An 18,657-nucleotide genomic window follows, 5' to 3' on the forward strand; every position below is an offset into this window, starting at 1 on the left:
TTTGAAGAAAAGAATTGGTATATCTCATCAACCCTGTTTTATGTGAAGCAAATGGTAGATTCAGATTCATATTGGATATTGTGAAAATCAATTTACCAATGAAAAGGAATTGCATATAAAATATTCGTACGCACTGCGCAGAAATACTGCGAGAGTATGTAGAATCTGTACCATATTGAACTAACACGGAATATATGTTACATTCTAGAAGCCTACCACGAATGAACACAGGCTCAGTGACTGGCTACAGCGCGTAACAGAGAAGAAAGTTAACTAATAGACACTAAGAAAACTGCGTACATTTCACGAAAAACTGAAAATTTCACTAATCACCTTCGAGGACGACACGTTCATCTACGACGATAGTGAAGATAAAATTATAGTCTAATATCGACTCGCACAGATGCGCAAAGGCAATTATTTTCCCTACGCTTTGTCGGTGAATGGGGGAGGGATATCTTAATTAAGCGAATTCCCGATTAGTCGCGTTAAAGAGGCCCCGAGGCTGCAAGTATAACCGAAAAAACTCGGATAGTCCAAAATACACCTATTTACCGAAAATTGCCGAACCATCAGTTATAGATGTCTGTATCCAATCTTCTTCCTTATGAAGGGTTGAATTCTGCAGGGGACGCATCCTTTGTGTCTCCGTTTGTCTATCAGGGGACAGCAGACGTCTGCTGGTTAAGTAATTGTGAATGTCAATAAAATTCACCAACAGCCGTGTAACTTAAGGTACTATTTTTATTGTGAAGGCTACCAGTTTCAGCATTTCATTATGACATCTTAGGGGTCCCGTACGCACCTATCCAAATAAACGAACATGTCGTATAGCTCCATAAATCTCTGGATATGGTGAATTCAATCATCACACTACTGCTTCGAGCCTGAAGATGGCATAATGAAATGCTGGTAGCCTTCACAATAAAACAAAATAATATCTTAAGTTACACGGCTGTTGCTGAATTTCATTGACATCGACAGCTGAGTATCTGTTGAGGAATGCCAACCCAATCTTTCTCAGGAACGGGAACCGCTGAGGATAGCGATATTGGGAGCTGGGTCCAAAACGAAGTCGACGTTCTGACTCATCTCAGATGTATCCTATTGAGTTTGGTTGGGAATCTGAGCAGGCCACCCCATTTCAGGAATGTTGTTATCCACAACCCACTGCCTCACAGATGCTGCTTTATGACAAGGTGCATTGCAATGCTGATACAAACAATCACTCTCTCCGAACTGTTCCTGTACTGTACACAGAACACATTTCTGTAAAATTCCTTCATATCCTTCCCTATTTAGCGCTTTCCTATGCGTAATAAGGGGACCACACCCTAACCACGGAAAACACCCCCCATGCCGTAATACCACCTCCTCCATACTTCACTGTTGGCACGACACATGGCCAAACCCACACCCATCCATCGGACTGCCACAGGCTATATTGTGATGACCACTCCAAATCATAGGTTTCTAGTCCTCCAATGTGCAGAGGAGTCACTCTTTCCACCACCTCAAACCCTGTTCGTCACTGACTGTAGGAATGTGTGGTTTATGAGGAGCTGCTCGAGCACTGTCCCTCACTCTTTTTTAAGTCCCTGTTCGAGGTCATTGTGCTACTCGACCTCTGGTAGCACTTTGGAACTGACGAATGACTTCCTCCACTGATTTCATGTGATTTTTTTCTTCGTCTTCCGCAGTGCTCGGCGTTCCCTGTCCGTCAGTACATTAAGTCTTCGTTTAACTGTGGTTGTTCCTTCGTATTTTCACATTCACATCACCAACAGTGTACCTGGGTAGCTTCAGAAGGGTCGAAGTTTCCCTGGTGTATTTTTTACCCAGGAGGCATCCAGTGAGTAAACAAAGTTCGAAGTCACTGAGCTCTCCTGAAGGACCTCTTCCGCTACTATCCATATTGCCAACTTAATACTTCCCATCTTTTCTTTATACTGACATTGTGCAGTGATATGTAACAAACGAAATGGGAAACTACGTAAAAATATTTCAGGGTTGTCCGGCAGTGGGACTGGGACCCCATAGCTGTGTTTGCAACATTCTGCTGTCACCTGAAGATGGTCTGAGAAGCCGAAAGCCGGTTCGTGATCAAATAGATATAATTTTGCAGAAAATTAGGAAGTGTTTTCTTTGTAACATTATTATCATGTTCTTACAAGCGACGACAGCAAATTCAGTTAATGATTCTTACAGACTTTGTTTATTATTTTCTCAAAAATTGCCGAATTACGCACCGATAATCCGCCAACTGAATACTCTGCCCGATAAATGGAAGCTTGCTGTATGAAACAATTGACGGTGTCTGCTGTGGCATTACGAGTATGCGTAGTGATTCGAAGAAAATTGTGTCTGTTGACATAGAAAACGAGAAACCGGTTTTAATGGTTCAAATGGCTCTGAGCAAGCCGGTTCGTGATCAAATAGATATAATTTTGCAGAAAATTAGGAAGTGTTTTCTTTGTAACATTATTATCATGTTCTTACAAGCGACGACAGCAAATTCAGTTAATGATTCTTACAGACTTTGTTTATTATTTTCTCAAAAATTGCCGAATTACGCACCGATAATCCGCCAACTGAATACTCTGCCCGATAAATGGAAGCTTGCTGTATGAAACAATTGACGGTGTCTGCTGTGGCATTACGAGTATGCGTAGTGATTCGAAGAAAATTGTGTCTGTTGACATAGAAAACGAGAAACCGGTTTTAATGGTTCAAATGGCTCTGAGCACTATGCGACTTAACTTCTGAGGTCATCAGTCGCGTAGAACTTAGAACTAATTAAACCTAACTAACCTAAGGACATCACACGCATCCATGCCCGAGGCAGGATTCGAACCTGCGACCGTAGCGGTCGCTCGGCTCCAGACTGTAGCGCCTAGAGCCGCACGGCCACTCCGGCCGGCCCGGTTTTAATTTGCACACAATGTGTCAAAGAAGAATAGTAGTCCCTTCCCTGGTTAGGATCAGATAGTGAAAACTGGTACCCAAAAGTTCAATATAAAAGCTAAAGAATAACGAAAACTGAATATTTTAAATGTTCTAGTGGCCGTGCTGGTTTTTGCTCCCCAGGAACGGCGGTATAACGGCTCGATGCGCTACTCCAGCAAAGGAGGCCACGTATCACAGATCGCTGGCACCGTCCCCAGGACAATGGGCCCCAGAAGCGCTCTGTACGGTTTCCAAATCAATAGAAAAATCTTTATCCGGAACGTAGGGCACTGCGGGCGTGCAGGCCAGTACGTGAGCGGCGCCGACAGGGCCTGTCGAGTCGCGCACACACACAGCCAGCACCGGCAGCAGTTACACCTGTGCGGCCTTGAATGATTCCCGTATATGAGAGTGTACGTGTGTGAGCGCACCTGGTCGCAGGCCGGGCGCAGGCGGTTCCGCCCTCCCACGCACCGGTCACGTGAGCGACGGCGCATGCGCACTGCGCCCGCCCGATGCCTTCATTCAAAACCGACCCCCGTTGCACGGCGCGGAGGGGATCAATACCGTCGCCATGACGTCATCGCTGTTCCACACACCATTGGTTTAGATTTAACGCACCTAGTTACTTATTAACCGTGCATGAATGAGCGATTTTAGCAGTGATCCTCTGCGCCTCGAGCTTTTTCGAAAAAGTTTGCTCGGCGGACGTCTGCGCGTTCGTAATCAGTGCTCTACCCCTCCGTTACCCCCTCCACCGGCTTTCCCCGGTCTTATCTGGCGCTGTGTCTCTTTTAGCATTTTGATGATGATAATGGAGAGGGCGGGAGGGTCGTGGGCGCGGGGAGGGGAGGCGAGCGAGTAGGAGGGGAGGGGGAAGGAGGGAGGGAGGGGCGCGCTCCCCACCAGCGCCCAGAATAGCGAGCGGCTGCCTCGGTCAGACTGCGTATGTGTTGCGGCTCGCTCATCGCCGAAACTGGTACGCTGGTGAACGACTCACGTGCGGAGGGTTACCAGGGCGACTCGGCAGCACTGACCGGCAGCTAGCAGCAGCGCGCTTCAGCCAGGGTGAGGGCGGACACTTGCACCGCGCCTGCTGGTCCTTCCGAGAACCATGGCCGCAGAACCGCGATCGGGGGCGTACGGCGGCGGCTGCAGCAGAGGCGGCGAGCCCGTGGCGTAGTGCGTCGCGCCGGCCGGCGATGTAACACAGTATGGGGCGGCAGCGACTGCGCTCCGAGGAATGCTGGTGCCCCCTTCGTGGCTACTCTTCGGACACCAACCCCACGTAACGTCCGACCAAGATGCCGTAGCTCTTGCTCTGTTCCATGGGACAGACTTTATGTGAAAATCAAGTGACTCTTAGGTATTAACGAACGTTACGAACTTCATTTACGAAAAAGAAACGAACCGAAAGTTTCTTAGAAAAGCTTAGAAAATACGCTATAGGATGATACTACAATACCACTTAGGAAATTGATAATTTTTTTTTTTTTTTCAAACGATCTCTCGCCTTAGAATTTTCTAGTGTGCACTGCTTTCCCTGTGCCATTCGCAACCGGCGCAGAGCCGCAGGGCTAAAGTTTAAATATATTATAATCCCGCAATTGCTCGAGTGAAAACTGAAATTGAGGTGCTTCTGCACGATTTATGAGACTCGGGGGTATGTTCGGCGGAGATTTCTGATCGGTGCCGAGTCGGATTAGTTGTGGCGCTCGCCGCTAGGAGGTCGGCTCGGGCTGGTCAAGATGGCGGCCGGCGGGTGTACCGGCAGAGGCGACTGGCGAAATGGTGAGCTGGCATGGTGGCTGCTCTGAACCGCCTGCAGCAGCAACACCATGGCCGACCTGCCCGACCTCTCGCACCTCACGCCCGAGGAGCGGCGCATCATCGAGTCGGTGATGATGCGCCAGAAGCAAGAGGAGGAGCGCGAGAACGAGATCATGAGGTGAGCCACCGTGTCTCTCACTGCCTCTCTTTGTTAGCCTTACTCGCCATTACGAGCGAAGATTCCTTGACAGACGCAGTTCTCTGCCAAGATTCAGCATTAACATGCCTTAATATATGCCTTATTTGATTTTCAAATATCTGTTTAGTCTGCAAACAAAAATTCTATATTTAAAACATATCACCATCCAGATGACGTACTGTGTGTTTCATTTCTGTAATCACAATGCTGTCTGCTATAATAAGAATTATTTGTACAATTTCACTAGAAAAATTATGTTCTATAGCACTGGTGCGAGAGACCTGGTTCCAAATATTGTGACCCATGATCCACTTTCCTGGTAAGTCGATACAGACTACGAAAAAATTAGTGAGTAAATAAATCCCCTTCCCTAGCACAAATGTCTCTCCTGATGCAGAAGTCCAAGGTAATCTTATTGATGTGAGTCTTCTCTGTCGCATAAGTACTACTCAGCAGTGAACGAGGTAAGAAACTACTTTTCCTGCCTGTGGTTACCGTACCCCTTACTGGCTCTCACAGTTAAAACTACTGGATGTGAAAAGTACCACCAATTTCTGTTCGGAATTGAATGTGAGGCCTGCAAGTTCCACAGTAGTTTATTCAATTAAGGAATCAGTTGACGTAACAAACAAAACCGAAACTCAACCTAGAGAACTTACTTTTGTATCTACAGTGGTTCTTTCACATCTCTGACTGTTACTTTATCCATTTTTTAAGATAACCTCTCAAACAGTTCTCATTAACTTGGTATTTGGTTGATATATGGCATTAATTGGCGCTAAAGATAACGCAGTATTGTGTCGAATCTCCCGCCGGGCATGTACCACAGATAAAGGGCCTCCAACAGTTACTTGTTTAACTGCTTTTCCTTATACATAGCGGTAACGTACCAATGACATCGATCGTTGTGAAATTCTGATCATCGGTGATGTGAATTCATTGTCAATTTTGATAAATTAACAAATTATTTAAAAGTGTATGATGACCTGAAATTTCGGTCCTAGAGATTTCTAAATGGTAGTTTATAAAATATTAATGCTAAAGAACAATGTACTTAATCACTGTAGGACAGAGAACCAACTGATAGGCTGAAATCTGTCAACAAAGCTACAGCAAAATATTAGTTTTCTTACTGTGAAGAATCGTTAGGATTGTCAGTTACCTATTTATTTTTCCTTCTCTCTTGCATTTATTAAGAACAAACAACTCAACTTGCTATAAATTATTATATTGCATTAGTAAGATTATTTGTTACTGATGAGCGTGACACATGAATGACTATATTAATTCTGATGTTAGTCGGTACAGTTGTATCAGACGGAAGTACAGTATTCTTTACAATTTATTTCTACTTTGTACTGCTTACATCTATTTACAGCTACCGATAACTTACTAAAAAGTGCTTCATGCTTTCAATATACTATATTCATTCAGACATATAAGAGAGAAAATGCTGCAATGCCATTGCATAAGGTTTAAGTCCTAGGCAAGAAGCCAAACAATTAATTGTCGCAGGGACGTCGAATCGTGGAGGCAGGTATGTATTCGCAACACTATCTTATAAATAAATACAAATCGTGTACGGAAATATGTACCAGACATTGTAACAGCTCCGAATGTGAACCTGGTCATCGAAGCCGTACGTTAATTTAGTTTTATTTTCTTACATTTGCTCCAAATACTTCCGTAGCAGGAAGAGCACACATACAACTGGAATGACACTAGAATCCTGCCTGAAGATTTTATGTTCGTGCATTATTATACTCACTGTACCATAATGCACATAGTGATCCGAGCATGTAGGCCTATGCATTCGGCCACCATCTGCGAAAACAACGCTGGCCGAACACCAGTTTTTGATGAAAACGTTAGAAACTTAGTATGTGATTGTTCTTAGGATATGTTTCAAAATATAGCGGGGTAATTGTACCTTAACAATTCTCGTTCCGGCGGCATACAGATTTATTAAAAACGTAGCCTTGTATTGTAGCAACTAAAAGAAGGGGACAATATTTGAAAACATGTGGTCAGTTACATCAACAGGCAGATTGTCAACAAAAGTCAGTCAGAACACTAATTCTTGCCTAAAATTTTATATAGTGAGCGCCTCGACATAGTAAATGCAGAATAAACTTTCATATGGCTCATAGATTTGATTTGTTGCAGAACATCTTCAAGCTAAATGTTACAAGTTTTTATGAAACATTTATAGAATATCATTTCAGTCAGGTATATTTCCGTCTTCCACGACAGAACACTACAGATAGTTACTGAAAGAATTAATCTTTGTAATTAGTGGCGGTAAAAGTAATTCAGGGAAAGCAAGTAAATGTTATTATATTACCAGCAAAGGCTTATCCATGATTATTTTTACTGATGTTTACCTTTCAAGTAATAAAAGGATAAGGTGCCGTTATACCAATAGTTAAACAAAGATATGCTGAAATTAAATAAGCTATTGTACGAAAAATTAAGAAATGGCTAAAAAGAAACTCCTTTTTTCTGTGCTGTTTTTTAACTCTACTCACAGGGAGCCATTCGACAAGGAACAAGGCACTATTAATAAGAAACAACTCGAAAATTAGACTCAGCTCTGTGTTTAATACTGGAAAAGGGGACAGTCTAAAGCACAACGCACTCTTTTTTTTATCTTCTCAAGCAGTTAGGAATGGATGATGTGAGGAAAGGGCAGGCAAGGTAAATGAAGAGCTCAAACTTACCACAGCGAGCAAAGTGACACTGTGAATATTTTTGCATTCGAGAAGAGGGGGACTCGAATCCACGGCGACCATCTCATTTTAGTTTTCCTGTGGTTCACCTGCACCAAGTATGACGAATACCGGAATGGTTCCCTTGAAAGCATACTGCCTCTTCCCTTCTCCATCGCTGCCCAACGCGGGCGTACGAGCGTAATGACCTCGAAGCCAACATTACGTTAAACCCCAATCACCCTGCCTCTGACTTCTCACAGGATGCGTCTGACGGTGTTGGCAGGGATTACAACCATCTCATTAAATTAATGCTCGTAGTCTTATTATCTTTTGTGCATGTATGCCATTTCGCGTATCAAAGTTAGAGCAATTTTTCTCTGTTCCCAAAAGCAGATCACATCTCTACAGACGCTGCTCTGAACCAGATAAGAGGGCGAAAACTAATACTGGCAAAACTGACCTGACATCTCAGTATGTAGCTCCTTTCGAGAGTTATTTTTAGGGATAATGCTGACAGCTACTAAAAGATATTTTGTGAGTATTACTTGTTTCTTGCTGCTAGCAATTCTGCTGCAAACTCATACATATCAGCGTCACAGAAAATGCTTCAAGATTTCGTAGATAAATTTATAAATTAGAGACGGTGTGAGGCTATATACGGTAATGAATAGTAGACAACAATTTTCTGGTTTTATAGTATACGATACACCATGTATGTTGGAACAGAGAAATTGAATCAAGTGAAAGTGGTGATTATTGGAGAGATAGAAAGAGAACATGGGTAAAAAGACGACTCAGACCAAGACTGTTTTCCATTACAGGAGAGGCAATTACCAAGCTTGCATCATGACCGCCATGTTGAAACGTAACTCCGATAAAAGTTTAGTTTACGACTCCTTAGAGATATCGTCCTGTTTTATTCTCTGAGATCGGCGGAAATCAAGATAGTACGACAGACAAAATAATAAATTATAAAATATGAGCATAGAGACTATTTATTATGAGGACGACACATGACACTGACGTAATAAAATATACGAGTTATCAATGTCAACGTAATTCATTGAATATTGTCCCTGTTTGTGGCCTGGGTGAGTCGAAGCGTGTTATTCGGATTCTGCGGAACACAATTAGCTGTGACTATGAAGTTCAGTTTTCATTATTGTCCTCTAAGCAGAATTGTGAAACGAGTGACACACAAAATATCAAAGACAAGTCGAGTAACCCTTTAGCTCGGAAGATTAGGATTCTATTATAGCTGACCAGCCATAATTATTTTTCTTAGAATTAATTCCACAATTTCATCTCCGTGTTATGGTTAATTATGAAGAAACGATGTAATGACGTAATTGGGAATGACACAGGCAGAGTTTTCGCTTAAAATCTCAGTTCTACGCACATATTTTATCCGTTTAAAATATCGATTTTGGCATTAATTCTGCTCACAACAAGAACTCCATTATGCATTCTGAGATTCCGAATACAGATTGCGATTTTATCTGCAAACTCAGTGATTGTCATCGACCGGCATGATTACGCCACACGTCACGTGCACAAATGGTGCCATCCAGTGTGAAACTTCGACTTTCTTTTATGGTCTACCAAATACGGAAACGATTTCAGTAGTATATGCGTCAAAAGTGCTGTTATTGACTACAGAATTTGTACAAAAAGCTTGCTTTTCTACGTTTCAGAGCGCTGATACAGGAGCAGCATCCGCATAGGTGTTCCCTACATTGTTATAATTAACGACTGAGATCATGAATTTTTTACCATTTTCAGTTTCTGATTGACTATGTGGCCCACTTTTTAGTTGACTTTTTCCCTTTCTCCATGGAGAAAACTGGAATTTTTAGAGTTTTGTTTTCCGCTGGTATCAAGATCATTAGAGGAGATGGAGCAGTGCTCGTTTTCTAACTAACCGTGCAGACAATCTGCAGCGTCCCTGTAGAAAGCAGCATCAGGATAATCGCCTGGAACGATTTACAAAACCTACCTATGTACAGGTGGGCCAGGACTCGCCTCTCGCTCCTCTACAATAAAAGTCCGTTGGTTTCGCCACTGTGCCATCTCGCGGGTATTTTTAAGCAAAATCAGAGATAAATTCAGTGACCAGCTCGTCGTATACCCAGTTTCCCACATTTCATTCGATCATCGTCTGGTCTTTTCTTACCGCTAGGAACGCAGTGAAGATTGTAATCCCCTACACTGAAGTACATAGTTGTCAGTACAGTAACATGGGTTAACAGGAGAAAGTAAGAGCCGAGGTACAGGCGGAAGTGTAGCTGTGCGGACGGCTGTGAGTCGTGTTCGGATAGGTCAGTCGGTGCCGAAACGGTAGCTCGGAGTGTACGCTTTCGGACAGAGGGTCAACTGCCCTCTGAAATAAAAATAATAAAAAAAAACTTAATTGGTCGATCAACGATGAACTTGAACAAGCGTCATCATCGGTAGAGTTCCTTTCCTCGAAAGGCAAAGGTCGAGTCTCGGTCTGGCACACACTTTTAATCTGCCAGGAAGTTTCATAGGTTAGTACTTTCTCAGAGTCTATAAATAATCCAGTAAGAGGTATCGCTCACGACTCTTTTCCATAATTTCGCTAACGGGCTGTAAATGGTCCTTTGTACTGCACCCACTTTCAAAACCAGATTATTCCTTCGTTTGCTGTAAGTACGGTGATTCTTTCTGTTTGGTTGACGACAAAAAGTTAAAACATTAAGTGAGCTGCAAGAAGTATTGAACGAGGCGTAGTGAAAAAACTTTTCGCTCTCACTTATCGCCACAGACCTACAGCTTAAAATTCGTCTAAAGAAGGAAAAGTAAAATTTAGGGACATGTATTACTAATTTTTTTATGACATGGATGTTCTACTAATAGAGACGTAAGAACAGTCCTGTTAGCTTGACGAGAGTTACATCACTCACAAATCCATTGCCTGCATGTCCATTAACAGTCAACATGCGCTGGACGACGCGTTGATTCCTCAGCTCGCACCGAGCGTGGTCAGAAAGTTAAAGGCGTTATTATACAGATAACATAATCTCACGTTAATTTTTATGACGTGATTGAATGTCGGCTCTGCCAAGTATTCCAGCTCCATCCTCTACCAGGCAACGGTGTAATATCACAACATTTCTGTCAGTATCTGCTCTTAGCACATTTCCATTTTTATGAATCTGGAATCTGTACCAAGATCTTGTAATTTATGCTCCTGCTTAATCACTTTGGTATCACGTGTATGAACTCAGCTTGCTCAAATCGCATAAAATTTCAGCCTTCAATTGCCGTTTAGTACGGATTTGAGCTTGTAAGTTTACAAGTTTTAGAACATATACTGTATTTGAAAATTATGAAGTACCTCGAAGAAAACGATTTAGTGACATATAGTCGGCACGGATTCAGAAAATATCGTTCTTGTGAAACACAAATAGCTCTTTATACTCATGAAGTAATAAGTGCTATCGACAGGGGATGTCAAATTGATTCCATATTTTTAGATTTCCAGAAGGCTTTCGACACCCGTTCCTCACGAGCGTCTTCTAACCAAACTGCGTGCCTACGAAGCATCGCCCCAGGTGTGCGACTGGATTCGTGATTTCCTGTCAGAAAGGTCATAGTTCGTAGTAATAGACGGAAAGTCATCGAGTAAAACAGAAGTAATATCCGGCGTTCCCCAAGGAAGTGCTACATGCCCTCTATTGTTCCTGGTCTATATTAACAACATAGGAGACAATCTGAGTAGCCGTCTTAGATTGTTTGCAGATGATGCTGTCATTTACCGTCTTGTAAAGTCATCACATGATCAAAACGACTTCAAAAATGATTTAGATAAGATATCTGTATGGTGCGAAAAGTGACAATTGATCCTGAATAAAGAAAAGTGTGAATTTATTCACATGATTTCTAAAACAAATCAGCTAAATTTTGATTACGCGATAAGTCACACAAATCTGAGGGCTGTAAATTCAACTAAATACTAACGGATTACAATTACAAATAACCTGAATTGGAACGATCACATAGATAATATTGTGGGTAGAGCAAACCAAAGACTGCTATTCATTGGCAGAACACTTAGAAGGTTCAACAGGTCTACCAAAGAGACTGCTTACACTACGCTTGTCCGCCCTATTCTGGAATATTTCTGTGCTGTGTGGGATCCGCATCAGGTGGGAGTGACGGATGACATCGAAAAAGTACAAAGAAGGGCAGCTCGTTTTGTATTATCGCGAAACAGGGGAGATAGTGTCACAGACATGATACGTGAATTGGAGTGGCAATCGTTAAAACAAAGGCGTTTTTCGTTGCGATGGAATCTTCTCATGAAATTTCAATCGCCAATTTTCTCCTCCGACTGCGAAAACATTCTGTTAGCCCTCACCTACATAGGGAGAAATGATCATCACGATAAAATAAGAGAAATCAGGGTTCGCACAGAGAAATTTAAGTGCTCGTTTTTCCCGCGTTCCGTTCGAGAGTGGAACGGTAGAGAGACAGCATGAAGGTGGTTCATTGAACCCTCTGCCAGGCACTTTATTGCGAATAGGAGAGTAATCACATAGATGTAGATGTAGATGAAGCATTAATTTGCAGTCAACTCCACATCTGCATTACTAATCCGCTAACCTGGGACACTGTTTCATTGAGGGTTGCCTACGTAATAGCTTCCAGGGGCAACAACAATTTTATTTTCAATATCTCATTCACTTATTGATCAAATTTAAAAATTTAAATTGCTGTCATAATCCATTCATTAAGAGATATAGTCTTATGTTGAAGGTTCAACACAACAAGTATTACAGTCAGCAACTGTGTGTCTGTCTTGGGACAGCATAAGTCACGGCTCGCGAATTACCCACACTAAGTTCATCCAGTATTTGAGAATAAGAGCACATGGTGACTCCTAGCGAACTTTTCAAACCATTGCAACATTTCTTGTCGTTGATATGCTCCTCCATCCTCACAAAATGATGAAAGGAAAAACGTTTATCGCTTACCACATTTTAGCTGTTCTTGCAGTAAAGGTAGAGCATCAGGCATGACGTTTTAGTTGATTACTTCCTTCCTAAAAACTCTATTCGCAACACGTTTTCAGACCGTATCCACATATACCACTGAATGCACCTGCAAAATTATATCACTGGGTGACACAGTTTTAAACATAGGTGATCGATTCCTTAACGAATCGGCGGTGGGGTTTACTGGTCTTTTACTGAAGCCACAATGACAAACTATCAGCCTCGTACAGAGAGTAGCAATTATTTGTTACTGTAGACAGATCTGAAACTCTGTGCACGACCAAATGTGACAATATAGTACCCGCTTTTAGCCGTAAGATAAATGACAAACTCGTGATATACCTCGTGTAGCACGAATACGTGGAACGAATATATTGCGTCAACTACAGGTAAATCAGAAGGCAGGCTTTGATTTACTGGTGCAATAGCGGAAAACGTAATTTTCCTACCAAAGACATTGATTACACATCATTTGTAAGACGTGTACCGATTTTCTGTTTCTGTGTGGACCCGACATAAGGTTGTGATTACTGCAAACATCAAGTGTATACAAAGAATTACAATTCGAACGGTAGAAGGCTTTTTTGACTATAGAGAGAATTTATAAGAAATGCCGCAAAATCTGAAGTGAGGTACACATTAAGAAAGGCTGTTGGTGTAATTGTACTCAAACAGAAAATTACAAGCACACGTTCTCAGGGAGCAATCTGTGCATATTCTGCAGTCCCCTATATGCAGGATAGTACAAAACGATACCGACAGACTTCGATGGGTTGTAGGAGATGTCTTGAGAAACAAATTGAGTATAGGAACCAGAATCCGGAAACGTCATTCAACGACACTACAGAGCGTCGAAGGTACAAGCTCCGGCGCCTTGAGCCAGCCCACCCCTTTGGCAGCAAACGTGACTTTGTGGGCTGACGGAGGGCAGGCGGAGCGTGTCGTAATCTTGCTTGTTACCCAGTGATGACGACTATTGCCACAATCGCCAGTGCAGAAGTGGAGCTAGCCGCTGTGTAGATTGGTCTTGTCGCCTATGAATGTGATGCTCTATTGTCTTGGTGGAAAACAGTTTTGGACATGAGTTTCTACCTGCAGTTCATTTTTTTTCCCTGTGTACCGAAAAACATTGGAGATTTTAGGGGGTGCCAGGAGAAAGATAAACTGTGGATATAAACCCATGTTAGAAACTGTCATGTATTGAGACATTGGAGCATCACATTCATAGGAGACAAGACCAATCTACACAGCGGCTAGCTCCACCTCTGCACTGGCGATTGTGGCAATAGCCGTGATCACTGAGTAACAAACAAGATTGCGACACGTTCCGCCTACGCTCCGTCAGCCCACAAAGGGGTGGCCTAATGGCAGCTGCCAGCACCTTTAACTTCGACGCTCTGTAGCGTCACTGGATGAAATTTCTGGACACAAGTTCCTATCCTCCGTTGATTTCTCAAGACACCCAGCTTCTCCAATTTTGTTGGTATCGTTTAGCAACACCCTGTATATTGTGGCTATAGAAACAAAATTAGATGAACAGCACTTGTAATATCGCATGTCTTATGATCCAGATGAACGTTTTACATTCCAAAGAGCATCAGTATAGTTATTATAGTCAGTATTTTCATCTCCTGCTATGGACAAAGCTGCATGGGTGCCTCGGTAGTGAGGCCTGAACTGTGGGGCCCAGACTACACTTCACTTCCTACTTATTCATACCGTCAAACGGCTATGCCTTCTGTATAGAAACTAGAAAACTCCCAGCCAGCAGTGCTGGGATTCGCACTGTCTTGTTCTCGGCGTCAGAGGGCTACTTAGCGGGCACAGCTCTGCCTCGCTTTCTCTGCTGCCCTGGCAATCACCTTAAACTATACCTGCACATCAAATACGATAAGAATGGGAGCCATTACGCTTTCTTACGTTGCAGCAAATAGAGAAAACAGTGATGATTAATTTCACGACTGGAACTGAAAAATAATTTAAATGGCGGTCAAAATTAACACACTATAGCTGTTGAGTAAGCAGCAAAGGAAACTCATTAGAAATTTGAAATTCGAAGAGGGCACTGAAGTTCAGATATAAGAAATAAAAGTTTTGAGGTTTGTCAACACATCGTAATTCTGTCAGAGACGCCAAGCAGCTGAACGGAATGAGCAGTGACTTGAAAGTAGGATATAAGATGAACATCAACAAAAGCAAAACAAGGGTAATGGAATGCAGTCTATTTAAATCAGGCAACGTCGAGGAAATTAGTAGGAAATTACGCTCCGAAGGTAATAGATAAGTTTTGCCATTTGGACAGCAAAAAACCGGTGATGCCTGAAATTAAGGGGGTGTAAAATGAAGATTGGCTATAGTACGGAAAGCATTTTTGAAAAAAGGAACTAGTTAATACCTAATATAAATTTAAGTTTCTTTATTGTGAGAGCTTCAGGTTTTATTGTGTCACAGTAGGAAATTATGCAGAGAATTGAAGGACAGGAGACTGATATTTTGTTACTATATAACCTTATTCAGGTTTTATTGCCTTCATGAATACATATCCTGACGTTGTAGATGGATATATGTCTACTTTGAGTTAACCATTATTTCTGTCAATAGTTGTCAGATGTAATATATTTTTCACCAACGTTTTAAGGTTGTTCGATAATTTGCTTTTCCCCGTCTTTCATTACCTGACGGATGTAGAAATTGAAGTCTGACAGCTAGTTGTTTATTGAAAGATTTTTTTTCTTTGAGTAAACAGCTAGCTGTCAAATTCGAATTTCTACACCTGTCAGATAGTAAAAAATGTATAATATATCTGCAAAAGCAAATTATCGAGCAACTTTAAAATGTTGCTGAAAAACATATTGCGTAAACAACTACAAACAGAAATAATAGTTTACTCAAAGTCCATCTATAACGTCAGGACATGTACTGATGAAGGCAATAAAACCGAAATAATCTTATATTCGAAAATAAAATACCAACAGTGTACTGACTTCGGATTCTCTACATAAATTTGAGTGTTAGGAAGTCTTTACACATAAGTGAAACGAGAAGGATAGACAGTTTAGACAAGGAGAAAATAGAAGCTTTTGAATTGTGGTGCTACAGAATAATGGTAAAGATGAGATTGCCAGATCACTTAACTAATGAGTAGGTACTGGAAAGAATTACGGAGAAAAGAAATGTGTTGCTTGGCTTGGCTAAAAGAAGGGATCGGTGGGTAGGACACATTCCATGAAGGAATCGTCCGTTTAGTATTGGCGGGAAATGTGTGTATTTGGGAGGGGGGGGGGGGAGTGAAGGGGGAGGGGGTAAAAATTGTAGAGGAAGACCAAGAGATGAATAAAGTAAACAGTTTCAAATTCATGTAGGTTGCAGTAGTTATTCGGAGATGAAGAGGCTTGAACAGGATAGAGTAGCGTGGAGAGCTGCATCAAATCAGCCTTCGCACGGAAGAAAACATCCATATTCATTCAATTTTTTAACGGGAAATTTAGTTGAATCTACTGTTTGTCCAAAAGACGTAACATTTGCTGAAATTAGTTTTTGAAGAATAATTAAGATCCCTTAGTAATAGAGTAATAAACTAGCCCATGCAATATCAGAATTAAGCACGTTACATTTTTCCGAGTGAATTCCAGTATGTGTAAACGTCGCTCGAAAGATATCGATGAGGCACACAACTAATGCTTACTTAATTAGTAAATGTGTTTGGACATCAAGTTGACATTTATCCTGTATAAAGTGTGTGGACGGGAAAGATAAACTCTTGATACAAACAAGCGTCTGCACATAATATCAGAGATATTGCATGGCAGAAATGTTGCAGTTGTGGAATCTCCTGAGAATAATTTCACTTGATACCTGTAAATTTTAATAACATTGGTTTCGGGATATTTTTTTCGTAGCAGCTGTTGTATGAACACTAAGACGAGCTCAGTTTTGATAAAATTATGGCCGAGCGGTTCTAGGCGCTATAGTCTGGAACCGCGCGACAGCTACGGCAGCAGGTTCGAATCCAGCCTCGGGCATGGATGTGTGTGATGTCCTTAGGTTAGATAGGTTGAAGTAGTTCTAAGTTCTAGGGGACTAATGATCACAGCAGTTAAGTCACATAGTGCTCAGAGCTATTTGAACCATTTTGATAAAATTAATTGTACCGCTTTTGAATATTTGTTCTCTCATATAAGAACTGTCTGTTAATATTTATGACCACGTAAATGTTAATTTTTCTTTTCTTTTCGTAACAGTTTTAATTTTGTGTCATGTAATCTGACTGTAAAAGGAAAATGTTAATGGAAGAGTCTGTCACATGCAGTATTTGTACTTGAGCACTGACTCCTACAGTCCTTATGTTAAAGGTCTGGCGTACTCGGTCTTCTACGCTTGAAAATATGGCTCCTGGGGCACGACAATAATGTGCTCTGTTTTACTTTTACTACAGCACCGAATCCTTGTTGAGTGTATCGCTCCTTGCATGGTGACGTTTCGTGGGAAAATTATTAAATGAAAGAAGAAGCCCAGAGTTATGCGTTTAGAGTGTTAAATTATTATCTTCCAGCAACTTTTAATACGCAAAATGAGTACCTACTGAACCACTTTGGTTAAACATCTCAGACACTTTGCCAAATATAATTATTATTTTACTTACAATACTCGCTTCTTTCTTGCACCCTCGATATCCCGTTCAAAATCTTACTTTCATCAGTTTTTTTTGCATAGTTTCACGTCATCCGTCGTCATTTCCTTTACTGCTATCGTCCGACCCACAGTGAGCTGACGTAGCTTCTCTCGGGCTCGTGCAGCTGCAAGGGTTGACTACAACAGAGCAACAAAATAAGTGCTCTTCACGGGATCGTCAGAGGAGTGCAATGCTTTTCTGCGCAATTTCTTTCCTTTACAGTCATTTTATAATCAAATAGCTCCATCAAAGGGGGGATGAGTACAGGGGCCAATTTAGATATTATTTTACATATAAAAATTTCAGTCATATGTGCATAAATAAAAATGTGAGATGACATCTGATATCTTGAAGATATAGCCACCCCACGAATTCCTCCCGGCGCCCCCCCCCCCCCCCCCTCCTGCCCCTCTTACAACAAAAGGAAATTTTCTTTAAATCTGTATATTCGTTACAAATATTTCTGATAACTGTAATTTAAAGAAAAGGAAATTTTGTGTTCTGGACTTCATGCAGTATGACAAAAGAATGTGAAATCTGAATCAAATTAACTGGAAAAAATACGTAAAGCATAAATATTACACACGCAAACACACACGTCACTGACTCAAACCAAACAGAGGCAGTTCCAAGAACCCTAACTCACCTAAACAGTTGGTGCCCAAACAAATAATACCTTTACAGCTGTAAACACAAAGTATAATATTTGAGGCTGGGTGACTTAACAAGTATCAAAAATAAAAGATTTAATATAAAGTTAACATTTAGAAAAGCTTTATGTAAATGCAGTGGGCTGATAAGGTGTTGATACTTTTGAATTACCCAACCTGGTAGTAATGTTAAGATTTCAAGACATTTCGTTCAGTAACTCCTCATATTAGATGTTTATATGTGCACGAATGGTGTTTGCCGGTGCATCCATTGCATTTAAAGTAAAAAAAAAAAAAAAAAAAAAATGGAATTAGCGAACACTCAACTTTGCAAAGTGGAATATATACTATAACACGACTCTAAATTATTATAAAGATTCAAATATGACTAACATATAAATCACACGTAGTGACAGTTTTTAATAAAAGAAATCATTCCTACAAATAGTGTTAAAAACTCTTAGAACAATCGCAAACACGATAAGATTTCCACCAAAAAGCAAACACCAAAATTTAATGTTCATAATTATATATATATATATTTATTCACAACCGATAGAAAAGAGATAAATGTTTGCACCTGTTACTGTCCTTCAAAGTAGTCACCAGCGTTGTGTAGAACCCGTTGCCAGCGATGTGGAAGGCGTAGTATACCGTTGGCAGAATCTGATCTGTTGATGGCGCGAATGGA

The 18,657-nt window shown here is 41.3% G+C and overlaps 1 protein-coding gene across 1 annotated transcript in view; it reads left to right on the forward strand.

The window, feature by feature from the left end:
- Positions 1–3,921: 3,921 nt before the first annotated feature.
- LOC124594764 (regulating synaptic membrane exocytosis protein 2) overlaps positions 3,922–18,657 on the forward strand; it is a 1,241,912-nt gene continuing 1,227,176 nt past the window's right edge. Inside the window, exon 1 of the mRNA XM_047133151.1 lies at positions 3,922–4,894. Within this exon, the coding sequence (XP_046989107.1) occupies positions 4,785–4,894 (110 nt within the window). The 5' untranslated portion in view covers positions 3,922–4,784. The remainder of the gene's footprint in view (positions 4,895–18,657) is intronic.

This window comes from Schistocerca americana, chromosome 2 (assembly GCF_021461395.2).
Source record: "Schistocerca americana isolate TAMUIC-IGC-003095 chromosome 2, iqSchAmer2.1, whole genome shotgun sequence".
Lineage (NCBI taxonomy): Eukaryota > Metazoa > Arthropoda > Insecta > Orthoptera > Acrididae > Schistocerca > Schistocerca americana.